The sequence below is a fragment of the Chiloscyllium plagiosum genome, unplaced genomic scaffold (genome assembly GCF_037043375.1).
Source record: "Chiloscyllium plagiosum isolate Xiang-an unplaced genomic scaffold, Cpla_swu_hap1 HiC_scaffold_14, whole genome shotgun sequence".
Classification (NCBI taxonomy): domain Eukaryota; kingdom Metazoa; phylum Chordata; class Chondrichthyes; order Orectolobiformes; family Hemiscylliidae; genus Chiloscyllium; species Chiloscyllium plagiosum.
Genome location: NW_028270152.1, coordinates 30646959 through 30674289, shown reverse-complemented (window position 1 = coordinate 30674289; position 27331 = coordinate 30646959). Strand labels below are relative to the sequence as shown.

Sequence of the window (27331 nt, the reverse complement as noted above, 5' to 3'; positions counted from 1 at the left end):
CTGGTCCTATAACTTCTCGATATTACAGAAAGAAGTGGAACAACCTTAGCATTATAGGACCAGATACAAGTTAACAACCAGAGTTACTGGGGCAATACAGCCAAGCAGCAAACATTGAGTGTGGAAAATAAGACTACATGCATTAGTGCACTGCAACCTTTATGTTTATATGCAACTTGGTCACTAATGGTGCTGCAAGTTCTAACTTAAATGGTTAATTCCACCATAGAACATAGAACAATACAGCACAGAATAGGCCCTTCGGCCCACGATGTTGTGCCGAACATTTGTCCTAGCTTAAGCACCCATCCATGTACCTATCCAATTGCCACTTAAAGTTCGCCAATGATTCTGACTCTGTCACTCCCACAGGCAGCGCATTCCATGCCCCCACCACTCTCTGGGTAAAGAACCTACCCCTGACATCTCCCCTATACCTTCCACCCTTCACCTTAAATTTATGTCCCCTTGTAACACTCTGTTGTACCTGGGGAAAAAGTTTCTGATTGTCTACTCTATCTATTCCCCTGATCATCTTATACACCTCTATCAAGTCACCCCTCATCCTTCTCCGTTCCAATGAGAAAAGGCCTAGCACGCTCAACCTATCCTCGTACGACCTATTCTCCATTCCAGGCAACATCCTGGTAAATCTCTGCACCATCTCCAAAGCTTCCACATCTTTCCTAAAGTGAGGCGACCAGAACTGCACACAGTACTCCAAATGTGGCCTAACCAAAGTCCTGTACAACTGTAACATCACTTCACGACTCTTGAATTCAATCCCTCTGCTAATGAACGCTAATACACCATAGGCCTTCTTACAAGCTCTATCCACCTGAGTGGCAACTTTCAAAGATCTATGAACATAGACCCCAAGATCCCTCTGCTCCTCCACCTTACTAAGAACCCTACCGTTAACCCTGTATTCTGCATTCTTATTTGTCCTTCCAAAATGGACAACCTCACACTTGGCAGGGTTGAACTCCATCTGCCACTCCTCAGCCCAGCTCTGCATCATATCTAAGTCCCTTTGCAGCCGACAACAGCCCTCACTATCCACAACTCCACCAATCTTCGTATCATCTGCAAATTTACTGACCCACCCTTCGACTCCCTCTTCCAAGTCATTAATAAAAATTACAAACAGCAGAGGACCCAGAACTGATCCCTACGGAACTCCACTTGTAACTGGACTCCAGGCTGAATATTTACCATCTACCACCACTCTCTGACTTTGACCGGTTAGCCAGTTTTCTATCCAACTGGCCAAATTTCCCTCTATCCCATGCCTCCTGACTTTCCGCATAAGCCTACCATGGGGAACCTTATGAAATGCCTTATTAAAATCCATGTATACTACATCCACTGCTCTACCCTCATCCACATGCTTGGTCACCTCCTCAAAGAATTCAATAAGACTTGTAAGGCAAGACCTACCCTTCACAAATCGGTGCTGGCTGTCCCTAATCAAGCAGTGTCTTCCCAGATACTCATGAATCCTATCCCTCAGTACCCTTTCCAGTACTTTGCCTACCACCGAAGTAAGACTAACTGGCCTGTAATTCCCAGGGTTATCCCTATTCCCTTTTTTGAACAGGGGCACAACATTCGCCACTCTCCAGTCCTTTGGTACCACCCCTGTTGACAGTGAAGATGAAAAGATCATTGTCAACGGCTCTGCAATTTCCTCTCTTGCTTCCCACATAATCCTAGGATATATCCCATCAGGCCCAGGGGACTTGTCTATCCTCAAGTTATTCAAAATGTCCAACACATCTTCCTTCCTAACAAGTATCTCCTCTAGCTTACCAGTCCATTTCACACTCTCCTCTTCAACAATACGGTCCCTCTCGTTTGTAAATACTGAAGAAAAATACTCATTCAAGACCTCTCCTATCTCTTCCGACTCAATACACAGTCTCCCACTACTGTCCTTGATCGGACCCACCCTCGTTCTCATCATTCTCATGTTTCTCACATACGCATAAAATGCCTTGGGGTTATCCTTGATCCTATCCGCCAAAGATTTTTCATGCCCTCTCTTAGCTCTCCTAATCCCTTTCTTCAGCTCCCTTCTGGCAATCCTGTATCCCATCCCTACAATGCTCTGTCTGAACCTTGTTTCCTCAACCTTATATAAGCCCCCTTCTTCCTCTTTACAAGACATTCAACCTCCCTCGTCAACCAAGGTTCCCTCACACGACCATCTCTTTCCTGCCTGACAGGTACATACATATCAAGGACACATCGTATCTGTTCCTTGAAAAAGTTCCACATTTCCACGACATACTTCCCTGACAAATAAAACATTCTTATAATTACACTGATGTAGACACTCACAGGCACTCCCAATACGCGAGTTAATTGGTCGGCTTTTACTTGTCGAACACAGTTTCCTGAATTTGTGACAAACACCACGGGCATTAAAAATTCTCCTTTAACATTCACCAGCTTCTTGAAAGCTTTCCTGGCAGCTGGTATGGGGGTTTTTCCTCGCACCAACACTCCATCAATGTCAACAAGGAGGCCAAAGTAAGGCTGAAAATTCAACAGAAAGAAGAGTTACTTAGTTCCTAGATGTGTTTGGCAACACAATAGAACCAAATGCTCAAGTGAAAAAACTAATTACTATTCAGAATTGATACCATTCTCCACATCAGATTTTACAACAATTCACTCACATTAGTCACTGCAAGTCGATGCCTTCAATTTTTGATCCTAGCAAAAACACTGTCTATATAAATGCTTAAAACTTACAAGTCCTTATACAGAGCCTTGGGAGATGCTATTTTATTACATTAATAAAATATCACAAGCATAATACATTTACCAGAAACCATATTTCCATTGTTGCACCTCAGTATATTATCAGCTTTCAAATAATACTTTAAAAATTTGAACTTAAACAACCTATTTAAAAAGGGCACTACAAATCACATAACCTTTAGCTTCTGAGTTCACAGCAGTCACAACTCTCAAACAAGTACGCAATTATATATGGACACACAGCATGCTCAAAATTCATACATTCTTTGTTTAAAGATGAATTGTCAATGAAGAACTAAAGCGTATCAGCTGACTCATCATTCAGTTTCACCACAGACAAAAAGGTACATCAAAACTCAATGCACATTGATGAATGTGAAATAGATATAACTGATCTTTCATTGTTTTAGACAAGGGACCATCATAATACAAAGGACTCAAAGCCTCAAACAAAAGCAAGATGTGTAATCAGCACACCAACTTCCTTTGCAAAAGGGTCTTTGAATTTGCACAAATACGTGGTGAAGAAACTATTTTCTTGTATACTTTAAAAATAACAAAGCTGCTTGCAGAATTCCATCAAAAAAATCAATGAACCGGCTGCCAAGGTAATAAACAGGAATAAATGGCTTAATAGTAGAAGAAGATGATGACCAAACTTGCAAGACAGGTCGCAGCTTACTGAAAAACATCTGCTTACAAGACCTTTATTTCAACTGTAAGTATCATCTAAGAAACTACAGGCCTACTGAGAGAGATCCAAACACTGATGCATTGTATTTTTACTCGCGTTTCTGATTACTGTCAGAACAGATCCAATAACAATAATCCTCTTTAAGATTACCCATTTATCTGCTGGTGATTTTTATTTCAGATTCTGACCTGAATCAAATGAGATGATAAGAAGAAACTGGGGAGAAATCCATTCATTGCAGAAGCAGTCTTACAGGCGAAGACATGTTCTTTTTACAGCACTTGCTGCTGTACATCAGCAGTTAAGTTGTGTAAAGCTCACAACGCGACGTTAACAGTGGCTGAGATAAGGTATGTTTGTTAGATTAGTGAAATCGTAGGTGAGTATATTAGGACCTAGTGTGGCAGGTGGCTGCAGGGCAGGTGGGTTGGAGTAGGCTGCCAGGTGAGTCAGGTGGTTATGCAGGTTTAGTGCCAACCACATGGATGAATGCTTAGGGAAGGAAGTGTAAGGGTCCAGTAGATAGATGAAGGGAGGGATGGTGAGAGTTAGAATCAAGTCAGGATAAGTGTTGGAACTGGGAGGAATTGGTGATCTTGGGACCAACAGCATTGGGAAGGGAAGGAGGTTTTCAAGGGGTTATGGGGTGTGTGGCGATAGTTAACAGGATTATTGGAGAATCAGATGTTCAGTTTAATAATTACCCAGCAGTGGGGGGATCTAAGATGGCGGCGATTTGAGAAGATCACACTGCAGAGCTTCTCATCGCAGCAGGAGCAGGAAGGTCCTTTAACCTGCCCAACCCAGGTCATCAGGATTTCTTGGGGCGTTGGAAAGATTGTAGAGCCCCAAGAAACATATAAAAATTGACTTGCCTGTATTTTCAGCTGTCCAGAAATGCCTAAAAAGGGAGGAGGAGCATCCGAGGCCAGGTCTGCAGCTCAGCCTGCAGCAGCCTCGGAGCCGATTACTCTCCAGGACCTGGTGAACCAGCTCTCGAAATCTCGCGAGATGTTGGGGAAACAGATTGAAGAGAAGCTGGCTCCAGTCTCTCTCACGCTGCAGAAGCATGAGCAGCAGCTGGGAGACCTGGAGAAGAGGATGGATGAGGTGGAGCACAGGCTCACAGTGGTGGAAGCTGATGCCAGTTCATTCAAGGATGAGATCCAAGCCCTGAAGATGCAGGTTCGTAATTTGCGTGACCAAGTGGATGATCTTGAAAACAGGGGCAGGAGAAAAAACATTCGGTTCATCGGTCTGCCTGAGGATGAGGAAGGTCAGCGGCCTGCGGAATTTGTTGAAGATTGGCTTCCAAAATTCCTTGACTTGGAGACTGGCATGAAAGGATTGAAGATAGAGAGGGCTCACCGGGTTGCAGCTCGGAGGTCAGGTCTGGGTCAATGCCCACGTCCTTTCCTAGTGCAGTTCCATCATTACCAGGATAAGGAGAGAGTCATGGAGGCTTCCAGACTCCAGGGGAAGGATCCAAAGGCCCTAATTTACGAGGGGTCTAAGATCATGTTTTTTCAGGACTTTTCAGCGGCGGTGATCCAGAAACGAAAATCGTATGATGGTGTCAAGAGAAGATTGAAGGAGCTTGGGATTCAGTACTCCCCGAGATATCTGGCAGTGCTTCGGATCACCTTAGGTGGATCCATGCATCTCTTTGACACATCAGAGAAGGCAAGAGACTTTGTGGACAAACTAACCTAATTTAAACAATTGTAGGATGTATAAATATTGTTGCTTGGGAATGCGTTTATCATTCTGTGAAAGAAATGGAGGAAATAACGGTTGGAGTTTTGTTTTTCCCCCTTTTTTTAACCTCTATTGATAATAATTTGGTTCAATCTATGCCTGGCGGTGGTTAAGATGTACATTTTAAATTTCTAAGTTAGGACATACCAAAGGATGGGTGGGGTATTTATTCCCCTTTTTTTTAATAAAAGAATTTTTTAAATTCATATTGATATTCTATGGGGTGTTTATTCTTTTTAGCTTGTGCTTGCGATGTGGCTCGAGCTGGGAGAAGTGAAGGTGGTTGAGATGGTTAGATGCCTATTTATGGGCAGTTTGGGACGGGTAGTTGCCCCCTCTGGGCAGGGGGTGAGTTCCCCTACTCAGCGCTTTTGGCGCTTTATATGGTGGTTTGTTTTCTGGTTTTTGTTGTTTTTTATTTTTAATAATTTTGTATGTTTGTTAAATGTAGTGGTTTTAGTTTATGTAGTTTTTATATTTGGTGGATCATGCGACACTAAGGCTCAGCCATTTGTGGTTCGGGTTCCTCCTCTCTAAAATTTAAAGGTAATTGCAGAAGATTATGGCTAATGATTTGATTAAATGGTGTACCTGGAATATCAAGGGAAGTCACTCACCAATTAAGAGGGAGAAGGTACTCTTGAGTCTTAGAAAGGAGAAGGTGGATATTGCTTTGTTACAGGAGACACATTTGGATGACAAGGAGCATCTGAAATTACAGCGGAATGGCTTTGACCGAGTTTATTTTTCATCATTTAATACCAGAAGTAGGGGAGTGGCTATATTGGTTAGGAAAAATCTCTCATTTAAATTGTTGGAATGTGTTAAAGACACATACAGGAGGTTTGTAATTCTTAAAGCCTTGATAAATGGGGAAGAATATGGTATTTTAAATGTTTATTGTCCCCCAGCTCATCCTCTTAAATTCTTGGTAGATGCTTTTTCTAAACTGATAAGTCTCATGACTCGGCACATCATTATAGGGGGAGATTTTAACTGCCTCATGGACCCCACAGTAGACAGGTTGCCTAAAGGTCCCTTGATACCCTCTGCACAAGCTAAACAGTTATTGGATTTGTGTGGGGAATTAGGGTTGGTGGACGTCTGGAGGTGTCTCCACCCTAAGGTAGGGATTTCACGTTTTTCTCCAATCCACACAGATGTCACACGAGCATTGATTTTTTTTTTGACCCCCTGCGGTAAACCTGGATCTGGTGGCATCCTGTACGATTGGTAATATTGCCATCTCTGATCATGCTCCAGTGTACTTCATGGTTAAGATTAAGGATGTTAGTGGATTCAAGGTACTGGCGAATGGACCCCTTTATTCTCATGGACAGTAAGTTTGTGGAGTATTTCTCTAGGGAATTTCGGCATTCCTAGACATCAACATAGGCTCGAAGCAACGTTCCCTCTGTGACTACCTGGTCAGATCCATGGCCCCCTACAACCCACCCTCCCATCCTGGCACTTTCCCCTGCCACCGCAGGAACTGCAAAACCTGCGCCCACACCTCCTCCCTCGCCTCCATTCAAGGCCCTAAAGGAGCCTTCCACATCCATCAAAGTTTTACCTGCACGTCCACTAATATCATTTATTGTATCTGTTGCTCCTGATGCGGTCTCCTCTACATTGGGGAGACTGGACGCCTCCTAGCAGAGCGCTTTAGGGAACATCTCCGGGACATCAGCACCAATCAACCACACCGCCCTGTGGCTCAACATTTCAACTCCCCCTCCCACTCTGCCGAGGACATGGAGGTCCTGGACCTCCTTCACCGCCGCTCCCTCACCACCAGACGCCTGGAGGAAGAACGCCTCATCTTCCGCCTCGGAACACTTCAACACCAGTGGATCAATGTGGACTTCAACAGTTTCCTCGTTTCCCCTTCCCCCACCTCACCCTAGTTCCAAACTTCCAGCTCAGCACTGTCTCCATGACTTGTCCGGACTTGTCCTACTTGCCTATCTCCTTTTCCACCTATCCACTCCATCCTCCCCTCCCTGACCTATCACCTTCATCCCCTCCCCCACTCACCCATTGTACTCTTTGCTACTTTCTCCCCACCCCCACCCTCCTCTCGCTTATCACTCCACGCTTCAGGCTCACTGCCTTTATTCCTGATGAAGGGCTTTTGCCCGAAACGTCGATTTCGCTGCTCCTTGGATGCTGCCTGAACTGCTGTGCTCTTCCAGCACCATTAATCCAGAATCAACATAGGCTCGGTTGATAGCTCATCTGTTCTCTGGGAAACTGCCAAAGCTTATGCCAGAGGGTTAGTTATTTCATATTCCACCAGTAGGAAGCGGCAGAAGGGTGAGCAGCAACGTCTCCTTGAAGCATGGTTGAAGGCAGCCGAGAAGGCCTATTTTGACAGACCCTCGTTGGTCAAACTACAGAGGATTATGGCACTGCGGTCTACACTAAATTCAATGCTCACGCAGACGACAAAGAAGGAGCTGGCTTTTGCAAAGCAAAAGTTATACGAGCATGGTGACAAGCCAGGCAAATACTTAGCATACCTTGCCAGAAGAAGTGCCCCAAAAACCATTACAGCGATTAGGGAAGGGTCTGGGAACCTCACATGTGATTCTAAAAAGATTAATGTGGCGTTCCAGAGATTCTACTCTAAGTTATATCAGTCTGAGAATTGTGAGGAGGGGCAGGTCAAAATGGAATCCTTTTTTAGAGATCTGAAGTTCCCAGGTGTGACTCCCGAACAATAGTCCTTTCTCAATGCCCCATTATCAGAGCAAGAAGTGCAGGAATCTGTGAGACAGCTTCAGAGTGGAAAGGCGCCCGGTCCTGACGGACTTCCCAGTGAATTCTATAAGGAATTTGTAAGTATTCTGTCAGGCCCGATGCTAAATATGTTTAATGATTCATACAGTCATGTTTGTCTCCCACCATCTCTGAGAGAGGCCAATATTTCACTTATCCTTAAAAAAGGGAAGGATCGGGAAGACAGGCCCATCTCACTCTTAAATATGGACTTTAAGATCCTCTCTAAGGCTCTTGCATTAAGGCTGGAGACTGTGTTACCCTCTATTATTAAAGAGGATCAGACGGGCTTCATAATAGGTCGCAGATCCTCCAATAATGTTAGGAGGCTGCTTAATTTAATTCAAGCATGCCAACAGCAGTCAATACAGGGATTGGTGATTTCTTTAGATGCAGAGAAGGCAATTGACCGAGTTGAGTGGCCGTACCTTTTCTGGTTTGGTCTGGGCGAAGTTTTCATAAGATGGGTAAAGGTTCTCTACAGTGTACCTCTCACTGCAGTCATCACCAACGGGGTACGATCAAACAATTTTAATATTTCTAGGGGCAGCCGACAGGGCTGTCCCCTTTCACCATTACTTTTTACGTTGGTGATTGAACCGTTGGCAGAGGCCATTTGTGGGGATCTCAATATATCAGCTCCAGAAGTGGGGTCAAAATTACATAAGATCTCGCTGTATGCAGATGATGTTCTAATTTTCTTGACAAATCCAGCAGTCTCAGTGCCTTGCCTGATACAATGCATTCACGCGTTTGGCACTTTTTCAGGGTATAAGATTAATTTTGCTAAATCAGAGGCTATACCTATGGGTGGTCTTACGAAAGAGTTGGCTCTTGAGAGTGACTATAGATTCCCATTTGGGTGGTCACAGGGGGGTTTTGTGTATTTGGGCATATTCATTACTCCAGTTCTGGATTGGATGTTCAAAGCCAATTTTACTCAATTATTTGAAAAAAATTAAACAATATCTCCAAAGATGGGAGGCACTTCCAGTCTCATGGTTGGGTCGGATAGCGCTTATTAAGAGGAATATTTTCCCTCATTTGCTATATCTTATATGGATGCTCCCCCTGATTTTCAATAAACAAACACTCAGGAGACTGGACAGTTGATTCAGCTCCTTTATCTGGCACCGTAAACGACCCCTCATTAAATTAGCCAAACTGCAGTTGCCTCACAGATTTGGGTGGGGGGTGGGGGGGGGGGGGGGGGGGTAGTAGACTTTCTGGACATTAAAAATTACCAATCAAGCTCGCTTTTGACCTACGTGAGTAATTGGGTTTGTGGGGACCCTCTTTCAATATGGCTAGATATCGAAGCCTCCCAGGCAAGGTGCCCCCTCACCAGTTTGCTGTTTTTGGACAAGGTTATATTGAGGACAGTTAGTGAATATTGGCATAACCAATAGTCATCAATACTGTTAAAGCATGGAGGGCAATTCGACAGAGGGAAGGTAATATTGGCAAAACATCTTTGTTTACACCTTTAGTGGATATGCCGGGTTTTCAACCGGGTATGATAGATTCAGGATTTAAACGTTGGGCAGCTAGGGGTATATCTTGCATGGGTGATTTATTTGAGGGAGATGTAATGATGTCCTTCGATCAGTTAGTATGGAAGTACGAGTTACCTAATAGAGACCTCTTCCGTTTTTTACAAGTTAGGGATTTTATTCAAAGAAAGACCACACTTTTGACTGATCCCTACAAATCTGACATAGAAAGAGGGGTACCAAGGGTTAAGAGTACACTCTCTGTCAGTACTTTATATCACCAATTGGGGGGGGTGCCACTCAGTTGAGTCTGATCGACTCTGCAAGATGTGGGAAAGAGAGCTGGGTCTTGAAGTTTCTTCAGAGGCATGGGAGGATATTTGAGAGAATGCAAGGAAGATATCAATTTGCAATAGGACCCATGCTTTACAGTTGAAGATTCTCCACAGGGTCCACTTAGCCCCAGACCGTTTGTCAAAATTTAAACCAGGGGTATCTTCAGCATGCCCCAAGTGCAAGGTCTGTACGGGTACTCTTACCCATTGTCTTTGGTCTTGTGACAGGCTTCAAACATATTGGAGCGCTGTGGTGGGTGCAATGGAGAGGACTTTAGGTGTAAGGGTGAAGAAGGACCCTATTTCGCTCCTTTTGGGCCTACCCATTGTAATTCCTACAGACGCGCATACGAAAAAACTTTTCAATATTCTTACATTCTATGCAAGGAAGAATATCTTGCTAGGTTGGATATCCGAAAAACCCCAGGCCTGTCGGGTTGGCGGAAGATTGTTATGGAGCATATTCCCCTGGATTTTCTCACAAATATGGTACACCACAAAACTGAGAATTTTTACAAGACATGGCAACCTGTTTTGAAATACCTGGACACAGATTTATCTGCCACACTAACAAGGGCTTTTATATAGCCGTAACAATTGTGTTTCATGAGTCCAATATCCAGGGAGGTGGAACTGTGAATGTTTGAGTGTTTTGTTTGGCTGGGCTGAGTTATTACTATTTATTTGTTTGTTGTTAGGTATTTATTTATTTAGTTAAATGGCTAGTTTAGGTTTTTTTAAATTTTATACTTCTCTATATATGTTTATACATTCATATAGGAGGGTGGGTTGGGGAATTTTTAAAAAATTATTATTTGGGTTTAGTTTTGTACTATTTTTGTACTGTTTTGAATTGCATTATTTTGTATTTGTAATATTTAAAAATCTATTTTTCATTAAAAAAAATTACCCAGCAGTTATAGTGTACTACATTTTTAATCCATTAACTGTGCCAATTTGTTATTAAGCTTAAATGATTAAATGAGTTGAAACTCTCTGAATTCTCCAAAAAGGGCCTTTCCAGAAAGTTCCTGATGCAGGACAATTATCAATGAGAATTTCCAACTTTCTGGATGATTCGATCAGAAGGGAAAGGCAATGGTCTAGTGGTATTCTCCCCAAGAGCCAACTCATTTTCTGGGAACTGGGGTTCAAATCTCTCCATGGCACTGCTGCCTCATAATGTCAGGATTTCATCCCAGCCTTGGGTGACTATCCGTGTGGAGTTTGCACGTTCTCCCCCTGTCTGCATGGGTTTCCTCCGGATGTTCCAGTTTCCTTCCATAGTCCATCAGTTAGACTGGCCATGCTAAATTACCCATCGTGTCCAGGGATGTGTAGATTAGGTGGATTAGCCATGGGAAAAGCAGGCTATAGGGATAGGCTAGGTGTGATGCTCTTCAGAGAGGTGGTGTGGACTAGATGGGCCAAATGGCCTGCTTCCACACTGTAGCGACTCTACGATTCTATGAGACAATAAAACATTGAATGGCACAGATTACCGTGGTCAATAGTCCACTGCACTGGTTTTGATGGAGAGACACTGCATCATGGGATTCAACAAAGAGAAGAACATTAAGGTTTGGGTGTCACCTAGATTGTCAGGCTAAACCCGCAACTTGCTATTTGAAGAGCTACTTATGTTGCCTTCTCGTCAAATCCAAATTCTGCAAATGTGCACAGAAATGAAAAATGGCTGCCACAACACCCTCAGTGGGTGGAGTGTGTTTTTCTGTCTGAAGGAGCAGATTCTACTTGTGAATGATGTGAGGTTTTTAAGGATGCAATTGTATTAATCATGCAACAATACCAGGTTAAAGACATCTCACACAGTACAGAATGTGCCATATAATTCTTACATGATGTGCTCTGCACAACTGGAGCAAAGAACAAGAAACAAAGAAAATTTACAGGACAGTAACAGGCCCTTCGACCCTCCAAACCTAGCTGATCCAGATCTACTGTATAAACCTATCGTCCACTTCCTAAGCATCTGTATCCCTCTGCTCCCCACCTACTCATGCATCTGTCCAGACGTACCTTAAATGAATCTACTGTGCCTGCCTCTATTACCTTTGCTGGCAACACATTCCAGGCACCTACCACCCTCTGTGAAAAGTATTTTCCGCGTGTATCCACTTTAAACTTTCACCTCTCACCTTAACAAGAGATCACACATTCATTGAATCCCTCACCCTAGGAAAAAGCTTATCTCTATCCACCCTGTCTATAGCCTTCATGATTTTGTAGACCTCAATCAGGTCCCCCCCTCAATCTCCTTTTTTCTAATGAAAACAATCCTAACCTAGTCCATCTCTCTTCATAGCTAACACCTTCCATACCAGGCAACATCCTCGCAAACCTTCTCTGCACCCTCTCCAAAGCATCTACATCCTTTTGGGAATGTGGTGACCAGAAGTTTACACAGTTATTCTAAAAGCAGGCAGTGGAGGGGATGTGGTGATCATTGAACTGCTGGGAGAGCAACAACAGCCTCTGAAGAGCAAGATGAGGACATTGTGCAGTAGGAACATCATCTTCTCCATGATGGAAAAACGCAGCATTAGGCACAAAAAGCCAAACAGGACTTAATTGACACCCAGATCCAATAGTTCTGAGTTGGGCACAGTCATCATTCATTGACTGTACATTTGTTTATTGCTTAAACTGTGAGATATCCCTGTCTGTTTTCAAGAGACATTTACAGTTTTTCCTGTTTGTGCTTTCTTTGACTTTGATTAAACAACAGGAAAACTAATGTCAACAACTGCTAAAAGCTTGACAATGTGTGAAGCTAAAGATCAAAGAAAGTAATCCTCAACAAAACTCCCCAAAAATTACAATTAGTCAAATTTTAGGTAAACTCAGCCCGTAAATTCTGTCTGTGACACTATAAAATTAAAACTAGTATGCCCAATATGCCTTTTGAGGACACGTTCACAATTCAAAAACCTGTATGTAATATGTGAAGCTCATATTTAATATAGGAAGGGAAAAGGTTGAGATACTGAAGGGAGATTACAGAGAGTTAGGCAGAAATTTAAAAAGGAGGTCCTCAAGGGTAGTAATATCTGGATTACTCCCAGTGCTACAAGCTAGTGAGGGCAGAAATAGGAGGATAGAGCAGATGAATGCATGGCTGAGGAGCTGGTATATGGGAGAAGGATTCACATTTTTGGATCACTGGAATCTCTTTTGGGGTAGAAGTGACCTGTACAAGAAGGACGAATTGCACTAAATTGGAAGGGGACTAATATACTGGCAGGGAAATTTGCTCGAACTTCTTGGGAGGATTTAAACAAGTAAGGTGGGGGGAGTGGGACCCAGGGAGATAGTGAGGAAAGAGATCAATTTGAGACTGGTACAGTTGAGAACAGAAGTGAGTCAAACAGTCAAGGCAGAAAACTGTGTTGCTGGAAAAGCGCAGCAGGTCAGGCAGCATCCAAGGAGCAGGAGAATCGACGTTTCGGGCATAAGCCCTTCTTCAGGAATGGCTGAGACAATGGGTCGGCCGGGGCAGTCAGGTTTGTGGATTTTGGGCAGGAGGTAGAAACGGGCATTGCGGGGTTGTGGGACTATGAGGTTGGAGGCGGTGGATGGGAGATCCCCTGAGGTGATGAGGTTATGGATGGTCTGGAAGATGATGGTTTGGTGGTGGGAGGTGGAGTCATGGTCAAGGGGGCAGTAGGAGGAGGTGTCCGCGAGCTGGCGTTTAGCCTCAGCAATGTAAAGATCGGTGCGCCAAACTACCACTGCACCTCCCTTGTCTGCCAGTTTGATAGTGAGTTGGGGTTGGAGCGGAGGGAGTGGAGGGCTACACGTTGAGAGGGTGAGAGGTTGGAGTGGGTAAGAGGGGTGGACAGGTTGAGGCGGTTAATGGCGCAGCGGCAGTTGGCTATGAAGAGATGGAGGGCGGGTAAGAGGCCAGCACGGGGTGTCTAGGTGGATGGCGTGTGTTGGAGGCGAGAGAAGGGGTCGTCAGAGGGTGGGCAAGAATCCTGGTTGAAGAAGTAGGCACGGAGGCGAAGGCAGCGGAAGAATTGTTCGATGTCTCGCCGCGTGTTGAACTCGTTAATCCAGGAGCGTAGGGGGATGAAGGTGAGGCCACTGCTGAGGACTGATCTTTCATCCTCAGAGAGGGGGAAGTCTGGAGGGATGGTGAAAATACGGCAGGGCTGGGAGCTAGGATCTGGTGTGGGGCTGGAACTGGGAGTCGGGGCAGGGCGAGGCGTGGGAGCAGAGTTAAATGTGTGGGTAGAGTTAGGTGTGGGGGCGGATTTGGGCGTGGGGGCGGAGATCGGCATGCAGGCGGAGGCAGGCAGGCAGGGACGAATAAATTAAACTGCATTTATTTCAATGCAAGGGGCCTAACAGGGAAGGCAGATGAACTCAGGGCATGGTTAGGAACATGGGACTGGGATATCATAGCAATTACAGAAACATGGCTCTGCGATGGACAGGACTGGCAGCTTAATGTTCCAGGATATAAATGCCACAGGAAGGATAGAAAGGGAGGCAAGAGAGGAGGGAGAGTGGCATTTTTGATAAGTGGCATTACAGCTATGCTGAGGGAGGATATTCCCAGAAATACAGGGGAAGTTATTTGGGTGGAACTGAGAAATAAGAAAGGGATGATCACCTTACTGGGATTGTATTATAGACCCGAAGAGGGTTACCTCAGATTACAACAGGATCTGGACCAAATGGGCCAATGGGCTGAGAAGTGGCAGATGGAGTTTAATTCAGATAAATGCGAGGTGCTGTATTTTGGGAAAGCAAATCTTAGCAGGACTTATACACTTAATGGTAAGGTCCTAGGGAGTGTTGCTGAACAAAGTGTCCTTGGTGTGCAGGTTCATAACTACTTGAAAGTAGAGTCGCAGGTAGATAGGATAGTGAAGAAAGCGTTTGGTATGCTTTCCTTTATTGGTCAGAGTATTGAGTACACGTTGGGAGGTCATGTTGCAGCTGTACAGGACATTGGTTAGGCCACTATTGGAATATTGCGTGCAATTCTGGTCACCTTCCTATCGGAAAGATGTTGTGAAACTTGAAAGGGTTCAGAAAAGATTTACAAGGATGTTGCCAGGGATGGAGGATTTGAGCTATAGAGAGAGCTGGGGCTGTTTTCCCTGGAGCGTTGGAGGCTGAGGGGTGACCTTCTAGAGGTTTACAAAATTATCAGAGGCATGGATAGGGTAAATAGGCAAAGTCTTTTCCCTGGGGACAGGGAGTCCAGAACTAGGGGGCATAGATTTAGGGTAAGAGGGGAAAGATATAAAAGAGACCTAAGGGGCAAATCTTTCATGCAGAGGGTGGTACGGGTATAGAATGAGCTGCCAGAGGATGTGGTGGAGGCTGGTACAATTGTGACATTTAAGAGGCATTTGGATGGGTATATGAATAGGAAGGGTTTGGAGGGATATGGGCCAGGTGCTGCAGTTGGGACTCGATTGGGTTGGGATATCTGGTCGGCATGGACAGGTTGGACCGAAGGGTCTGCTTCCATGCTGTACATCTCTATGACTCTAAGTATGACAGGATGTTTTACTGCAATGCGCATAAGAGAAAGAGTAGTGATGCTAAAGTTGGGTAGCTTCTGAAGCTTCATTCTTGTAGATGCAGCGACAAAAAAATCAGAGAGGTGGTGATTTTAAAGTGCTCATGTACTTATGCATGTGGCATTCTGTTTACAGTGAAGTGACACTCATGCCAGCTTTGTGCCCTCAGAAGCAATTCTGTTTTGTTTCCCTGCCACTACGTGTACTGTGATCAATGTTTCATGACTGGCAGCAATGACTTAGTGCACAGGTATGCTTTAAATACAGCACCAGCATTTGCACACCCAGAAAGTTCTGCCACTGGTAAGCACAAGATAGCACAGCAGCATTTTCACAGAAATGTGAAGCATATGTAATGAGGTCAGCAGTGGAGAATTATGGGAGATCACAGAGAAATGCTCCTTGAAACTTCCAAAAATTGACACTTTGCTTATTTTTAGTTAAGTTCAGCCCTTATATTCTGTCCATGACACTATACAAGTAAAACTATTATTCCCAATACTTAACTGTAAAATTATGCCTTTTCAAGGCATGACATATCCATAATTTAAAAATTAGTCAGCAGCTGTTTAATACATCACTTACACCTACTAGTCACTAATGGAAATTCTCTATCCTTTTTTAAAAATAATAAACAGCCAACAGCTACTTAGATTTATACAACACCTTCAGCAGTAAAAATGTTATATAAAACCATCTCAAACAGTTCAGAGAGGAAAAATGAAAATGATCATCCCAACCTAGCAGGTAACAGAATCTGACTGAATTTAATTGGTCACATTTATAACACATAAGCACATGAAAAATAAAACAATACAGAATAAGATGCTAATGCTTACAATACTGTAAGCCCCTGGAAAATGTTTTCTCAGAGTCTGTGTTAGGAGCCTGGGAGTACACTTGGAGTGCCCAGCTGGAGATATAATTATTGAGTTGGTATTGGTTGACTCTTCTACAAAAGCACTGTTTGTGATTAGCTGTATTCCTTGCAAGTTCCTTTCATTTTAAATTTTGATAAGGGACCTCTATTTTGTTCAGTTGCACCAATACCCCATTCCTTGATCTAGCAATTCTGGATGTATTTCAGAGGCACAGTGGTGTGTGCCCATTTTCAATCCCATAATCGATGCTTCTAAGCCAACAACTACCCTTTCAGTAAGCCACATCTTAATCATTTGCCCTCAGTGCTTTTATTCCCAGCAAGTTGCTGCTGCCATCTGGAAAGCAATGAGCAGCAATACCATGGCACTCCATCACAATAGAAATGCCTTGATTTAAAATTTACAATGTTGATATTTTTAGCATAATATTCAGGCACATTATCTTTGCTCAGGAGAACTGAATGATTATAAATCTAATTAGTTTTCATTGAAAGTTATTTAGTTGCAAAATCTTAAATAATGTGATAAATAATGAAGCATAACAATACCACCACGCACAATATTCTAATGTAGAAAACTGTCTGCATTGCAAAAGAGGCAGTCAGGCACATGAATTGATGTGACTTGACATGCTTACTGTTTTCTTACGGTTGTGTATTGTGACACCAGTCAGAATGGATTAACCTCTGATTTTACATGCTGATGATCAGAGAAATTGATTGTGACATACAACTAACACAGAATACAAGAACCAGACAGAGCTATGTTTTTGATAATTGGTTACTTCTTGGATAATTGGATGCAAAGACACATCATGTAAGTTTAAGCAACATTTTAATTTTTCTTCGCAAATCTGGATTTGCCATTCAGCAAATTCATTGCTGGGAAGGTCAAATCCAAATCCCTTCAGGAGCCCAACAATTCAGAGAATTTTATTCTGACAATACTGCCATAGGATTGACCAAATCAAAAAAAAAATTGGTTTTCTTCCAGTAATTCAGCATTTGCAAAGTTTAACACCATTTACAAAGGAAGACTTCTTCACTAACTCCTCAGACCTCTGAATTGGCTATAATTCAATATGTGAGTTTTAATACCTTGAAGCCCCTTTCGGTCATGGCTGACCGTGGGTTGCATCTTCGTTGTTCTAGCTTTCTGCTTCCCTGAAGCAACGTCACTTGTGACTGAAGAAACCAATGCTGGAGTGACAGTCCCGGTCGCAGAGGTCACATCTGTATGTGGTTGTTGATCTGCTCGAGCTGCTGCACTCCTTCCTGCATGCTTGCTTGTCTGCTGCAGCACTCATCAGCTTCTTTTACTCTGTTCTGAGGTGTTGGTTCAGGGTGCTTCTCCATCTCATGCAGTCAGCTCCAGGCCTTTCCCAGGACTCCATAACAATATCAAGCACCTTCATGTCCCTCATGCAGATGTCCTTGCAGCGCAGCTGGGGATGCCCTGTGGATCTCTTCCCAGATACAAGCACTCCATAGAGGATGTCCTTTGGAATGCAGTTATTCTACATGCGGTGGGCTTGGTTCAGCCAGTGCAGTCTTCGCTGCCTGAGCAGAGTGTACATGCTGGGAAGGCCAGCGAGAGATAGGACCGCTGCGTTGGACACTCCATTTTGCCAGGATACAGCGGATACTCTTCAGATGGAAAGTGGTCAGTCTTCTCTCCTGTCTGGCATATGTATTCCACATTTCACTGCCATACAGCAGTGTGCTTATGATGCAGGCATTGCAGACCATCATTTTTGTCTTCACTGTCAGCTTGGGATTTGTCCACACTCGAGTCATGAGTAAGAGTTGAGGCTGCTTTCCCGATCCTCTTATTGATCTGTGTCCAAGGAGAGGTTGTCAGTGATGGTAGAACCAAGGTATGTAAACTGATGAACGGCATTGAGTTCGTAGTCAGTCATCGATGGTGATGACTGGCGGTGCCTCTATGTCCTGTCCCAGGACACCTGTCTTCTTCAGACTGATAGTCAGCCCAGACTCTTTGCAAGCATGAGCAAGGCAACCTATCAGTGACTGGAGTTCCTGATTGGTGTGTGTTACAACTGCAGCATCATCGGCAAACAGAATGTCCCTGATGAGTGCTGCACTTCCTTTTGTCTTTGCTGTAAGGCGGGCCAGGTTGAAGAGCCAGCCATTTGATCTAGTGTGTAGGTAAATCCCCTCCATTGCGGTGCCAAAGGCATGTTTCAAGAGCACAGCAAAAATCAAAATCCCAAAGAGTGTGGGAGCAAGGACGCAGCTTTGTTTGACACCGCTGTGGATGTCGAAGAGCTCAGAAGAGCTGCTGTGGAACTGCACTATCCCCGTCATGTTCCCATGGAAGGATTCGATCAATTTTGGTGGGCAATTAATCTTCAGGAGAACCTTGAAAACATTGACCTGGTGGAACACCTTGGTAAGGTCAATTGAAAGTGATATACAGGAGCATTTTCTGTTCTCTGCACTTCTTCTGCAGTTGGTGAAGGAAGAAGGTCATGTCTGCTGTTGACCTTTTAACTCAGAAGCGACACTGTGACTCTGGGTATACACGTTCTGCCAGTTTCTGCAGGTGAGTCAAGATGACCCGAGCAAAGGCTTTGCTGACAGTGTTGAGGAGAGAGATGCCTCTGTAGTTGTTGAGGTCGCTTCTCTAACCCTTGTTCTTGTAGAGGGCAATGATCTTGGCATACCTCATGGCCTGCGGTACAGCTCCTCCTTGCCAGCATTGACAGAGGACTTCACACAATGGGAGCAGTAAGCTGGTCTTGCAGCACTTGATCAGATCAGGAGGAATCCCGTCGCTACCAGGGGCATTATCTTAGGCCAGGCTGTCAATGGCCTTGCTGAGCTCTTCTACTGATGGCTCTGCATCTAGCTCGTCCATGGTCGGCAAGCACATGATGGCATCAAGTGCTGAAGCAGACACGGTATACTCTCTGGAGTACAGATTAGAGAAGAGTTCAACCCATCTCTCTATCTGCTGGCCCTTATCTGTGATTACTTCCCCAGTAGAGGATTTGAGGAGGGCTGTCTTGCTCTGACCTGGTCCTAGTGCCTTCTTGATGCCTTCTTACATTCCCCTAATGTTCCCCATTATAGTGGCCATCTGAATTTCCTCACTTAGCAGTGTCCAATACTCGTTAGCACAATGCCTAGCAGTCTGCTGAATCTTGTTCCTGGCAGCCCTGAGAATCTGCAGGTTCTTCCCACTAGCTGACCGCTTGTATTCAGCTAGGGCGACATGCTTGGCTTCAACGCCAGGGGTCATCTCAAATGCCTTAGCCTCAAACCAGTTGTGTGTCTTGCAGGTCTTCTTTCCAAAGATAGCCAGGGATGTGCAGTGCATGGTATCCCGCAAGGTTCCCACTTCTCTGTGGCAGAGTCTCAGTGTTGCGAAGTGCTGGGGTCTCTCTCGAAAGCCTCTGAGAACTGTTGCACAAGGTCTGGCTGGGACATCTTGCTGACGTTGATTCAAGGGTTCCCTTGTTGCTTAGTGCAATGGAATCTCTTAGGTTGCAGCCTGATCTTGCAACACACTAATGAGTAGTCTGTGTCACAGTCCGCACTTTAGTAAGAGTGTGCGTGAGAACGTGTTTGATGGCGACGCACTGAACTCGGATCAGATCGAGTTGGTGCCAATGCTTTGAGTGCGTGTGTCTCTAGGAAACTTTGTGCTGAGGCTTTGTCTGGAAGTAGGAGTTGGGTGATGCACAAATTGTGGTAAGTGCACAGCTTGAGCAGTCGCTGTCCATTCTCATTCATTTTGCCCACATCAAAATGCCCAAGGCAGGAGGGCCACAACTTGTGGTATGCACCCACTCTGGAGGTGAAGTCACCCAGAAGAACAAGTTGCTCCTTCCTAGGGATGCTGCTAATGAGGGGTTCAAGATTGTCATAGAACTCGTCCTTTGTGTCTGCCGTGGAGGACAGTGACAGGACATACACACTGACAAGGATAACTGGGCCTGTGGTGGTGTTGAGGCAAAGAGTCATGACATGCTCTGAGCCATTGCTGCCTGGTTCGACTGTGTTCATCAGGGTGGTGTTTACTGCAAAGATGAGCCTGTGCTCTCTGGGCTCTTCAGAGCCCTTTCCCAGCTAGTAAAATGTTCAGTCCTTCTCCTTCTGTGAGCCTGCCTCTGCCAGCCTTGCTTCCTGAAGGGCAGCTATCTCCATGTTGAATCTCTTGAGATTGTTATTTATGTCAGCTAATTTCCTAGAGTCGCTGATGTCCTGGAGGTTTTCTAGAGGCCAGTCATCATTGGCCAGATGTTCTAACTTCCCAGTTTTAGAGCTGGACTCTTTTGCGGTTTTCTTTTGTTGCTTAGTGCGTGATTGCAATCTGCTGATTGGATAATTCCTAATCTCTATGCACCCAATAAGGATAGCAGACTGTGGCAGAACAGCACCTTACTGGCTGGGGGCTGCCCAGCTTGAGGCGGGTGATAGCTGTCCAGTGGGATTCAAAAATCTCTCCCACCATCAGGAGCAACCCCTGCTGTTGCACTCTATGCCAATCTAGTGATGACTTAATACCAGTATCTGCTGCCCCCCCTTGTTGTGTCAACCCTGCGGGCGAAGCTGGAGTGTCCTCTCCAGGTGCAGTAGTGGTAGGATGCAAGCCTAGGTGGTATGGTATGGGGAACAAGTTGTTGCCCATGAAGCATGTCCACCCTCTCCACGACACTGGCTAATCCAAAGGAACAGCAAAGCCGTTATGGTTTGGTACCAGCGCTGTCGCAGGAGCTGCCAGAACGAGGTTGTAGATAACAACAAACTGCCTGCATGGCCCTGGCTCTGGAATTTTCCTCAAGGTGGCATGGTGGCTGAGTGGTTAAAACTGCTGTCTCACAGCTCCAGGGACCGAGGTTAGATTCCAGCCTCGGGTGACTGTCTGGGTTGTGTTTGCACATTCTCACGCCTGCTTTGGTTTCCTCTGGGTGCTCCGGTTTCCTCCCACAGTCCAAAGATGTACAGGTTAGGTGAATTGTCCATGCTAAATTGCCCATAGTGTTCAGGGATGTGTAGATTAGGTGCATTAGTCAGTGGAAATGTAGAATAATAGGGTAGGGGAATGGGTCTGGGTGGGATACTCTTTGTAGGGTCAGTGTGGACTTGTTAGGTCAAATGGCCCGTTTCCACACTGTAGAGATCCTATGAAAGTTTGAAAACAATCTTCATGATATGATTCAAATTCAGGTGCTGGATAGCAGATAAATTTGAGAAAATGATCACTTGCTCAATATTCCCACCTCAATATTTAATAGTACAATTCAATATGTCCTCTGTGTCATGCAATTATTTATCTTTGTAGAGGTATTTATCAATTACACTTCAACAGTAGTATATGGCAGAAAACTCATGAAGCTAACAACCTTCTGTGAAGATTTTTTCTCGACTTTCCTTTAATACTTTTTTATCTTAAATTCATGGTCTCTTATTACAACTTGTCATACATTAGAGATTAATTGGTCACTACTGATCCCAACATAATCTGGAAGGTTGTAAAAATCTATTCAATTCAGTCATTTCAGCTCCATTGAATAAGGCTCAATTTCTCTAGTCTATCTTCACAATTGTAACCTTCTCATCTTTGGTAACATGTTAAAAAAACCTATACTGTACCTTCACCATTGTTTTATATTATCACTACACGTGTGTGTGTGTTGGGGGTAGGGATGGGAAGAGATTGTTGTTACCTGAACATCGAATTAGTATTTGCACTAAGTCACTCATAGAGTGTGGTTTCTGGTGGGCAATGTTCACACAGCTGAAAGCTATCTCAGCATGTTTAGAAAATTTACTGCAAGCTTTTCCATGGCCTAAATTAACAAAGCAAAAATTAAAACATTTTACAAAGTCTCAGGGTTAGCACAGAAATTAGATTGAAAGGATAACAAACTGGTAAATTGTCATGACAAAAGAAAGCCCATTGCACAAAGAGACAAACTCCAACCCTGATAAAGCTGAGAATTATTTAGCCTTACATTGTGTCTTTCTCCTAAGATTTTATTGGCATTTTGTTCAGTCAGTTGTAGGCTACAAAGTTTATCACAAGACAGCTAAAAGTTATGTGTTGCACCATCTAGTCTAATCAGAACGAGTAGCTCAATTGTTATATTTTCTACCTTTTCTCAACTTGGCTGTACAAAGGAAAAAGCAGATATCCTGAACAATAGATTCCATGAAGATTGCTCACCACCAACATTTTAAAACAGTCACTTGGCTACCTTAGGTCAAACTACATAATAAATAGATTTCAGCTTGATGCCACCACTGAAGCCTGTATGTAGCAACTGCACAATTTCACCTTATCTGCCAACTCTTCCCTTCAAAGCTTATTTCAAGAACATCGTACCAAAGTAGCAGAAATCTGGAAAAAATTCAGTTTTTAAAATATTTCTCTGGTTTCACTTCACAACTAGAAATCAAGTAAACAATTAACATTTTGGTGATTGTAGTATTAAAGTTTGCAACTGCACAATTCACGAACAGCAATGGGGCATATTTTGAAGCTAAAATTATCTTAGCCTTGATCATAGCAAGGTCATTAAGTTGCATTCGTCTCTGGCTTGCTAATCCATGTAATTACTAGTCCTCAGGTTTCAAAATATGTCAATCACATTTTTATCCACTTACATAGTTGTGCTCCTACATGTAAAGCACCAGTGGTAATCCATTCCAAGTAAGTCACAGAGTCATACAGCATGGAAACAGACACATAGGACCAACTAGGGGGACATGAGATAGCTTTGGCAAACAGAATTAAGGAGAATCCAAAGGGTTTTTACAAATATTTTAAGGACAAAAGGGTAACTAGGGAGAGAATAGGGCCCCTCAAAGATCAGCAAGGCGGCCTTTGTGTGAAGCCACAGAAAATGGGAGAGATACTAAATGAATATTTTGCATCAGTGTTTACTGTGGAAAAGGATATGGAAGATATAAACTGTAGGGAAATAGATGGTGATATCTTGCAAAATGTCCAGATTACAGAGGAGCAAGTGCTGGATGTCTTGAAACGGTTAAAGGTGGATACATCCCCAGGACCTGATCAGATTTACCCGAGAACTCTGTGCGAAGCTAGAGAAGTGATTGCTGGGCCTCTTGCTGAGATATTTGTATCATCGATAGTCACAGGTGAGGTGCCGGAAGACTAGAGGTTGGCAAACGTGGTGCCACTGTTTAAGAAGGGTGGTAAAGACAAGCCAGGGAACTATAGACTGGTGAGCCTGACCTCAGTGGTGGGCAAGTTGTTGGAGGGAATCCTGAGGGACAGAATGTACATGTATTTGGAAAGGCAAGGGATAGTCAACATTGCTTTGTGCGTGGGAAATCATGTCTCACAAAATTGATTGAGTTTTTTGAAGAAGTAACAAAGAAGATTGATGAGGGCAGAGCATTAGATGTGATCTATATGGACTTAAGTAAAGCGTTCGACAAGGTTCCCCATGGGACACTGATTAGCAAGGTTAGATCTCATGGAATACAGGGAGAACTAGCCATTTAGATACAGAACTGGCTTAAAGGTAGAAAACAGAGGGTGGTGGAGGTGGGTTGTTTTTCAGACTGGAGGCCTGTGACCAGTGGAGTGCCACAAGGATCGATGCTGGGTCCTCTACTTTTTGTCATTTACATAATGATTTGGATGCGAGCATAAGAGGTACAGTTAGTAAGTTTGCAGCTGACACCAAAATTAGAGGTATAGTGGATAGCGAAGAGGGTTACCTCATTTACGACAGGATCTGGACCAGATGGGCTAGGAAGTGGCAGATGGAGTTTAATTCAGATAAATGCGAGGTGCTGCATTTTGGGAAAGCAATTCTTAGCAGGACTTATACACTTAATGGTAAGGTCCTAGGGAGTGTTGCTGAACAAAGAGACCTTGGCGTGCAGGTTCATAGCTCCTTGAAAGTGGAGTCGCAGGTAGATCGGATAGTGAAGGCGGCATTTGGTATGCTTTCCTTTATTGGTCAGAGTATTGAGTACAGGAGTTGGGAGGTCATGTTGTGGCTGTACAGGACATTGGTTAGGCCACTGTTGGAATATTGCGTGCAATTCTGGTCTCTCCTTCCTATCGGAAAGATGTTGTGAAACTTGAAAGGGTTCAGAAAAGATTTACAAGGATGTGCCAGAGTTGGAGGATTTGAGCTATAGGGAGAGGCTGAACAGGCTGGGGCTGCTTTCCCTGGAGCGTCGGAGGCTGAGGGGTGACCTTATAGAGATTTACAAAATTATGAGGGGCATGAATAGGATAAATAGACAAAGTATTTTCCCTGGGGTTGGGGAGTCCAGAACTAGAGGGCATAGGTTTAGGGTGAGAGGGGAAAGATATCAAAGAGACCTACGGGCAACTTTTTCACGCAAAGGGTCGTACGTGTATAGAATGAGCTGCCAGAGGAAGTGGTGATGGCTGGTACAATTGTGACATTTAAGAGGCATTTGGATGGGTATTTGAATAGGAAGAGTTTGGAGGGATATGGGCCGGGTGCTGGAAGGTGGCTCTAGATTGGGTTGGGATATCTGGTCGGCATGGATGGGTTGGACTGAAGGGTCTGTTTCCGTGCTGTACATCACTATGACTCTAGTCCATGCTGGCCAGCATTTGCAAAATAAATGAGTCTCATTTGCCTGCATTGGCCCCCTCCTTCCCTGACACCCCTACTTAAAGTTTCAAAACAGTAGGAAAATAGAGTAGATGATCAAACGTGACAGCCTTCTTTAAAATTAGATTTAAAGTGGCAACAGAGGGAAACTGAAATTTGAAAAGACACAGAAACATGAAAGTAAAACAATGAGAAAAAGAGTCAATGTTACAGACACTGTCATGAGGCAAGAGCAAGGGTAAAGAGAGCATGAGAGGAAGAGGAAGGAGTACAAAAGGGGCAAAAATAATTTATACGAAAGAAACAGAGAGTAGGGACAGGGAACAATAAGCTAACCCACCCAATAGTAAACCGATGGGATCAGTTTTAATTAACATCAAAGGTCAATTTTCCCAGGGTGTAAAATGGATATCTAATCTTCATAGGCAAAAATTAAACTCATGAATAACGTTATAAGAGATCACCATAATAATGTACTAACTAATATTATATCATATTACTTGCAATTTTAAAATTGCATATTTTAGAGTTTATAGGCAGGAGAATGGACAAAGACTCCTTTTAAAAAGGAGCACAGCAGATCTAGTCTAACGAGGCACATATTTCTTCAGTGCATAGGTAAGTTACACAATTTCCACAAAATGAAATGTTTACAGCTTTTAGAAAATCACTGCAGAATGCAATATATCACATGTATCAGTCAGTATATCATTCAATAGCACACAGTCTTGAAATAAAACAACTGTTGTACTGAAATTGGGCCCTAGTACACCAGAATTTATCCTAGATTTGGCCAATGTGGAAACCATAATAGGCAGATTGATTTGATAATGAATTTCAACCATATTTGCTCTTTCTAATTATCAAAAAAAGCAATATGGCTGGAATATTAAGAACATATTAAATGGTAATATTAAGAACATTTGACATGTGTTACTTACATCTACAAGGAATAGAAAGAAAGCAATGCTATTGTTTTTCCTTTCTGAATCCAGTTATTTAAGGCAATCGATGATACAAATCTATAATCACTAAAAACACAACAAATCCTAAACTAACAAACCTTTATAATGTGTAGGCAAACATTCGAGCGCGCTTCACAGGATATTCAGCCAAAAACTGACAGTGAACCACGAAATTAATGACCAAACGCCGGCCAATGAGCCAGGTTTTAATCAGCTACTTGAAAGGAGAACACACAAGACTGGGAAAGGGGATCCTATTATAGCCCAGAAATCTTTCTGCAAATAATTCACAGTAAGGTACAAACCATTAAATGAGTTCGACTTTAGAGGTAGCATTTAGGTTCCTACAGTTGCTTACCCAATTATACCCTAAGGGTTAACTGGAGTGGACTGGAGGCATTTGACTACTGTCCGGGACACGAAGTTCTCTTCTAAACAAAACTTAATTATGATCATTTGAAGTTCGCAAATTAACAGCAAAGATAGTCAAAGGTATCACGTTAAGCATATATTTGTCCTGAACGTGCTGCATTGTTTGATGAGCAGTCTCTGCAGTATTGACCAAGTGGTCTGCATGGGGGGATGAGTGCAGGCTGCCCCACCGCATTTCCTCACTCTCTGGTCGGATGAGGGTCTGGTCTGGTGGCCCTACAGCTCTCTCTCCCTCTATTCCCCCCCCCCCCCCCCAAGCGTTACCTGAGATTCCGCTATGCTTGCTGCCAGTCTGTAGTTGGCCGGCGCCTCCTTTTTCAGCCTCCTGAGTGTCGTGCGAGCGACCCGGCTGAGAGACAGCAACGCCTTCATTGTCCTTGCGCCGCTTTGTGCGCTGCAGCCGCGGAGCTCCCCCGTCTCCCAGCCGCTACCGCTCGCCGGCTCATTGTGCTCTCGGAGAGCGGGGGCCCCAGCTATCAATGCTACCCGCAGACGTCACCGCCCGCCCCCGCTGATGGACAGTTCCCCTTTCGCCCACCCCCCTCCCCTTACCCCAGTTCGTCCACCACCCCCCCCCGCCCCTGGCCCCGCCAACTTTGCAGCGCCTCATGTGGGCCAGGCACAGCACGGTGCAGCAGCAGCAGCATCACACAGTAGCGCAACCCTCCCCATCCATGTGGCGAGTGAGGACACAAAGCCTGTTCAACATCACAACAGCAACAACACAACCCTGACGCAAATAGCCAGGGCACAGATACCAGTAACAACAGCTTTCAGAGCGCAAAGTTGTATCCACAACGGTGGCAGACAAAAAAAAACGCATTGGATAAGGTTAAAAGAAAAAGCTTATCAAGTTGCCAAAAATAGTAACAAACCTGAGCATTGGAAGGACATTAGAATACAACAGGGGATGGCCAAGAAACTGATGAGAAAAGATTAGAGTATGTATAACAAAACTCATGAAAACAGACTGTTAAAGCTTTCACAGGTATGAAATTTTGACTCAAAGAAATGAAGGTTAATTACAGGCAGGCTCAAGAGGAATTATAATTAGAAATAACGA

The 27331-nt window shown here is 44.0% G+C and overlaps 1 protein-coding gene across 1 annotated transcript in view; it reads right to left on the bottom strand.

Annotated features, from left to right (window-relative positions):
* Positions 1-26721, bottom strand: part of LOC122558970 (haloacid dehalogenase-like hydrolase domain-containing 5) — a 52089-nt gene extending 25368 nt beyond the window's left edge. Inside the window, exons 1-2 of the mRNA XM_043707977.2 lie at positions 26533-26721; positions 2344-2541 (exon numbers count right to left, since the gene is read on the bottom strand). Of these exons, the coding sequence (XP_043563912.2) occupies positions 2344-2541; positions 26533-26640 (306 nt within the window). The 5' untranslated portion in view covers positions 26641-26721. The remainder of the gene's footprint in view (positions 1-2343; positions 2542-26532) is intronic.
* Between the last annotated feature and the right edge of the window lie 610 nt (positions 26722-27331).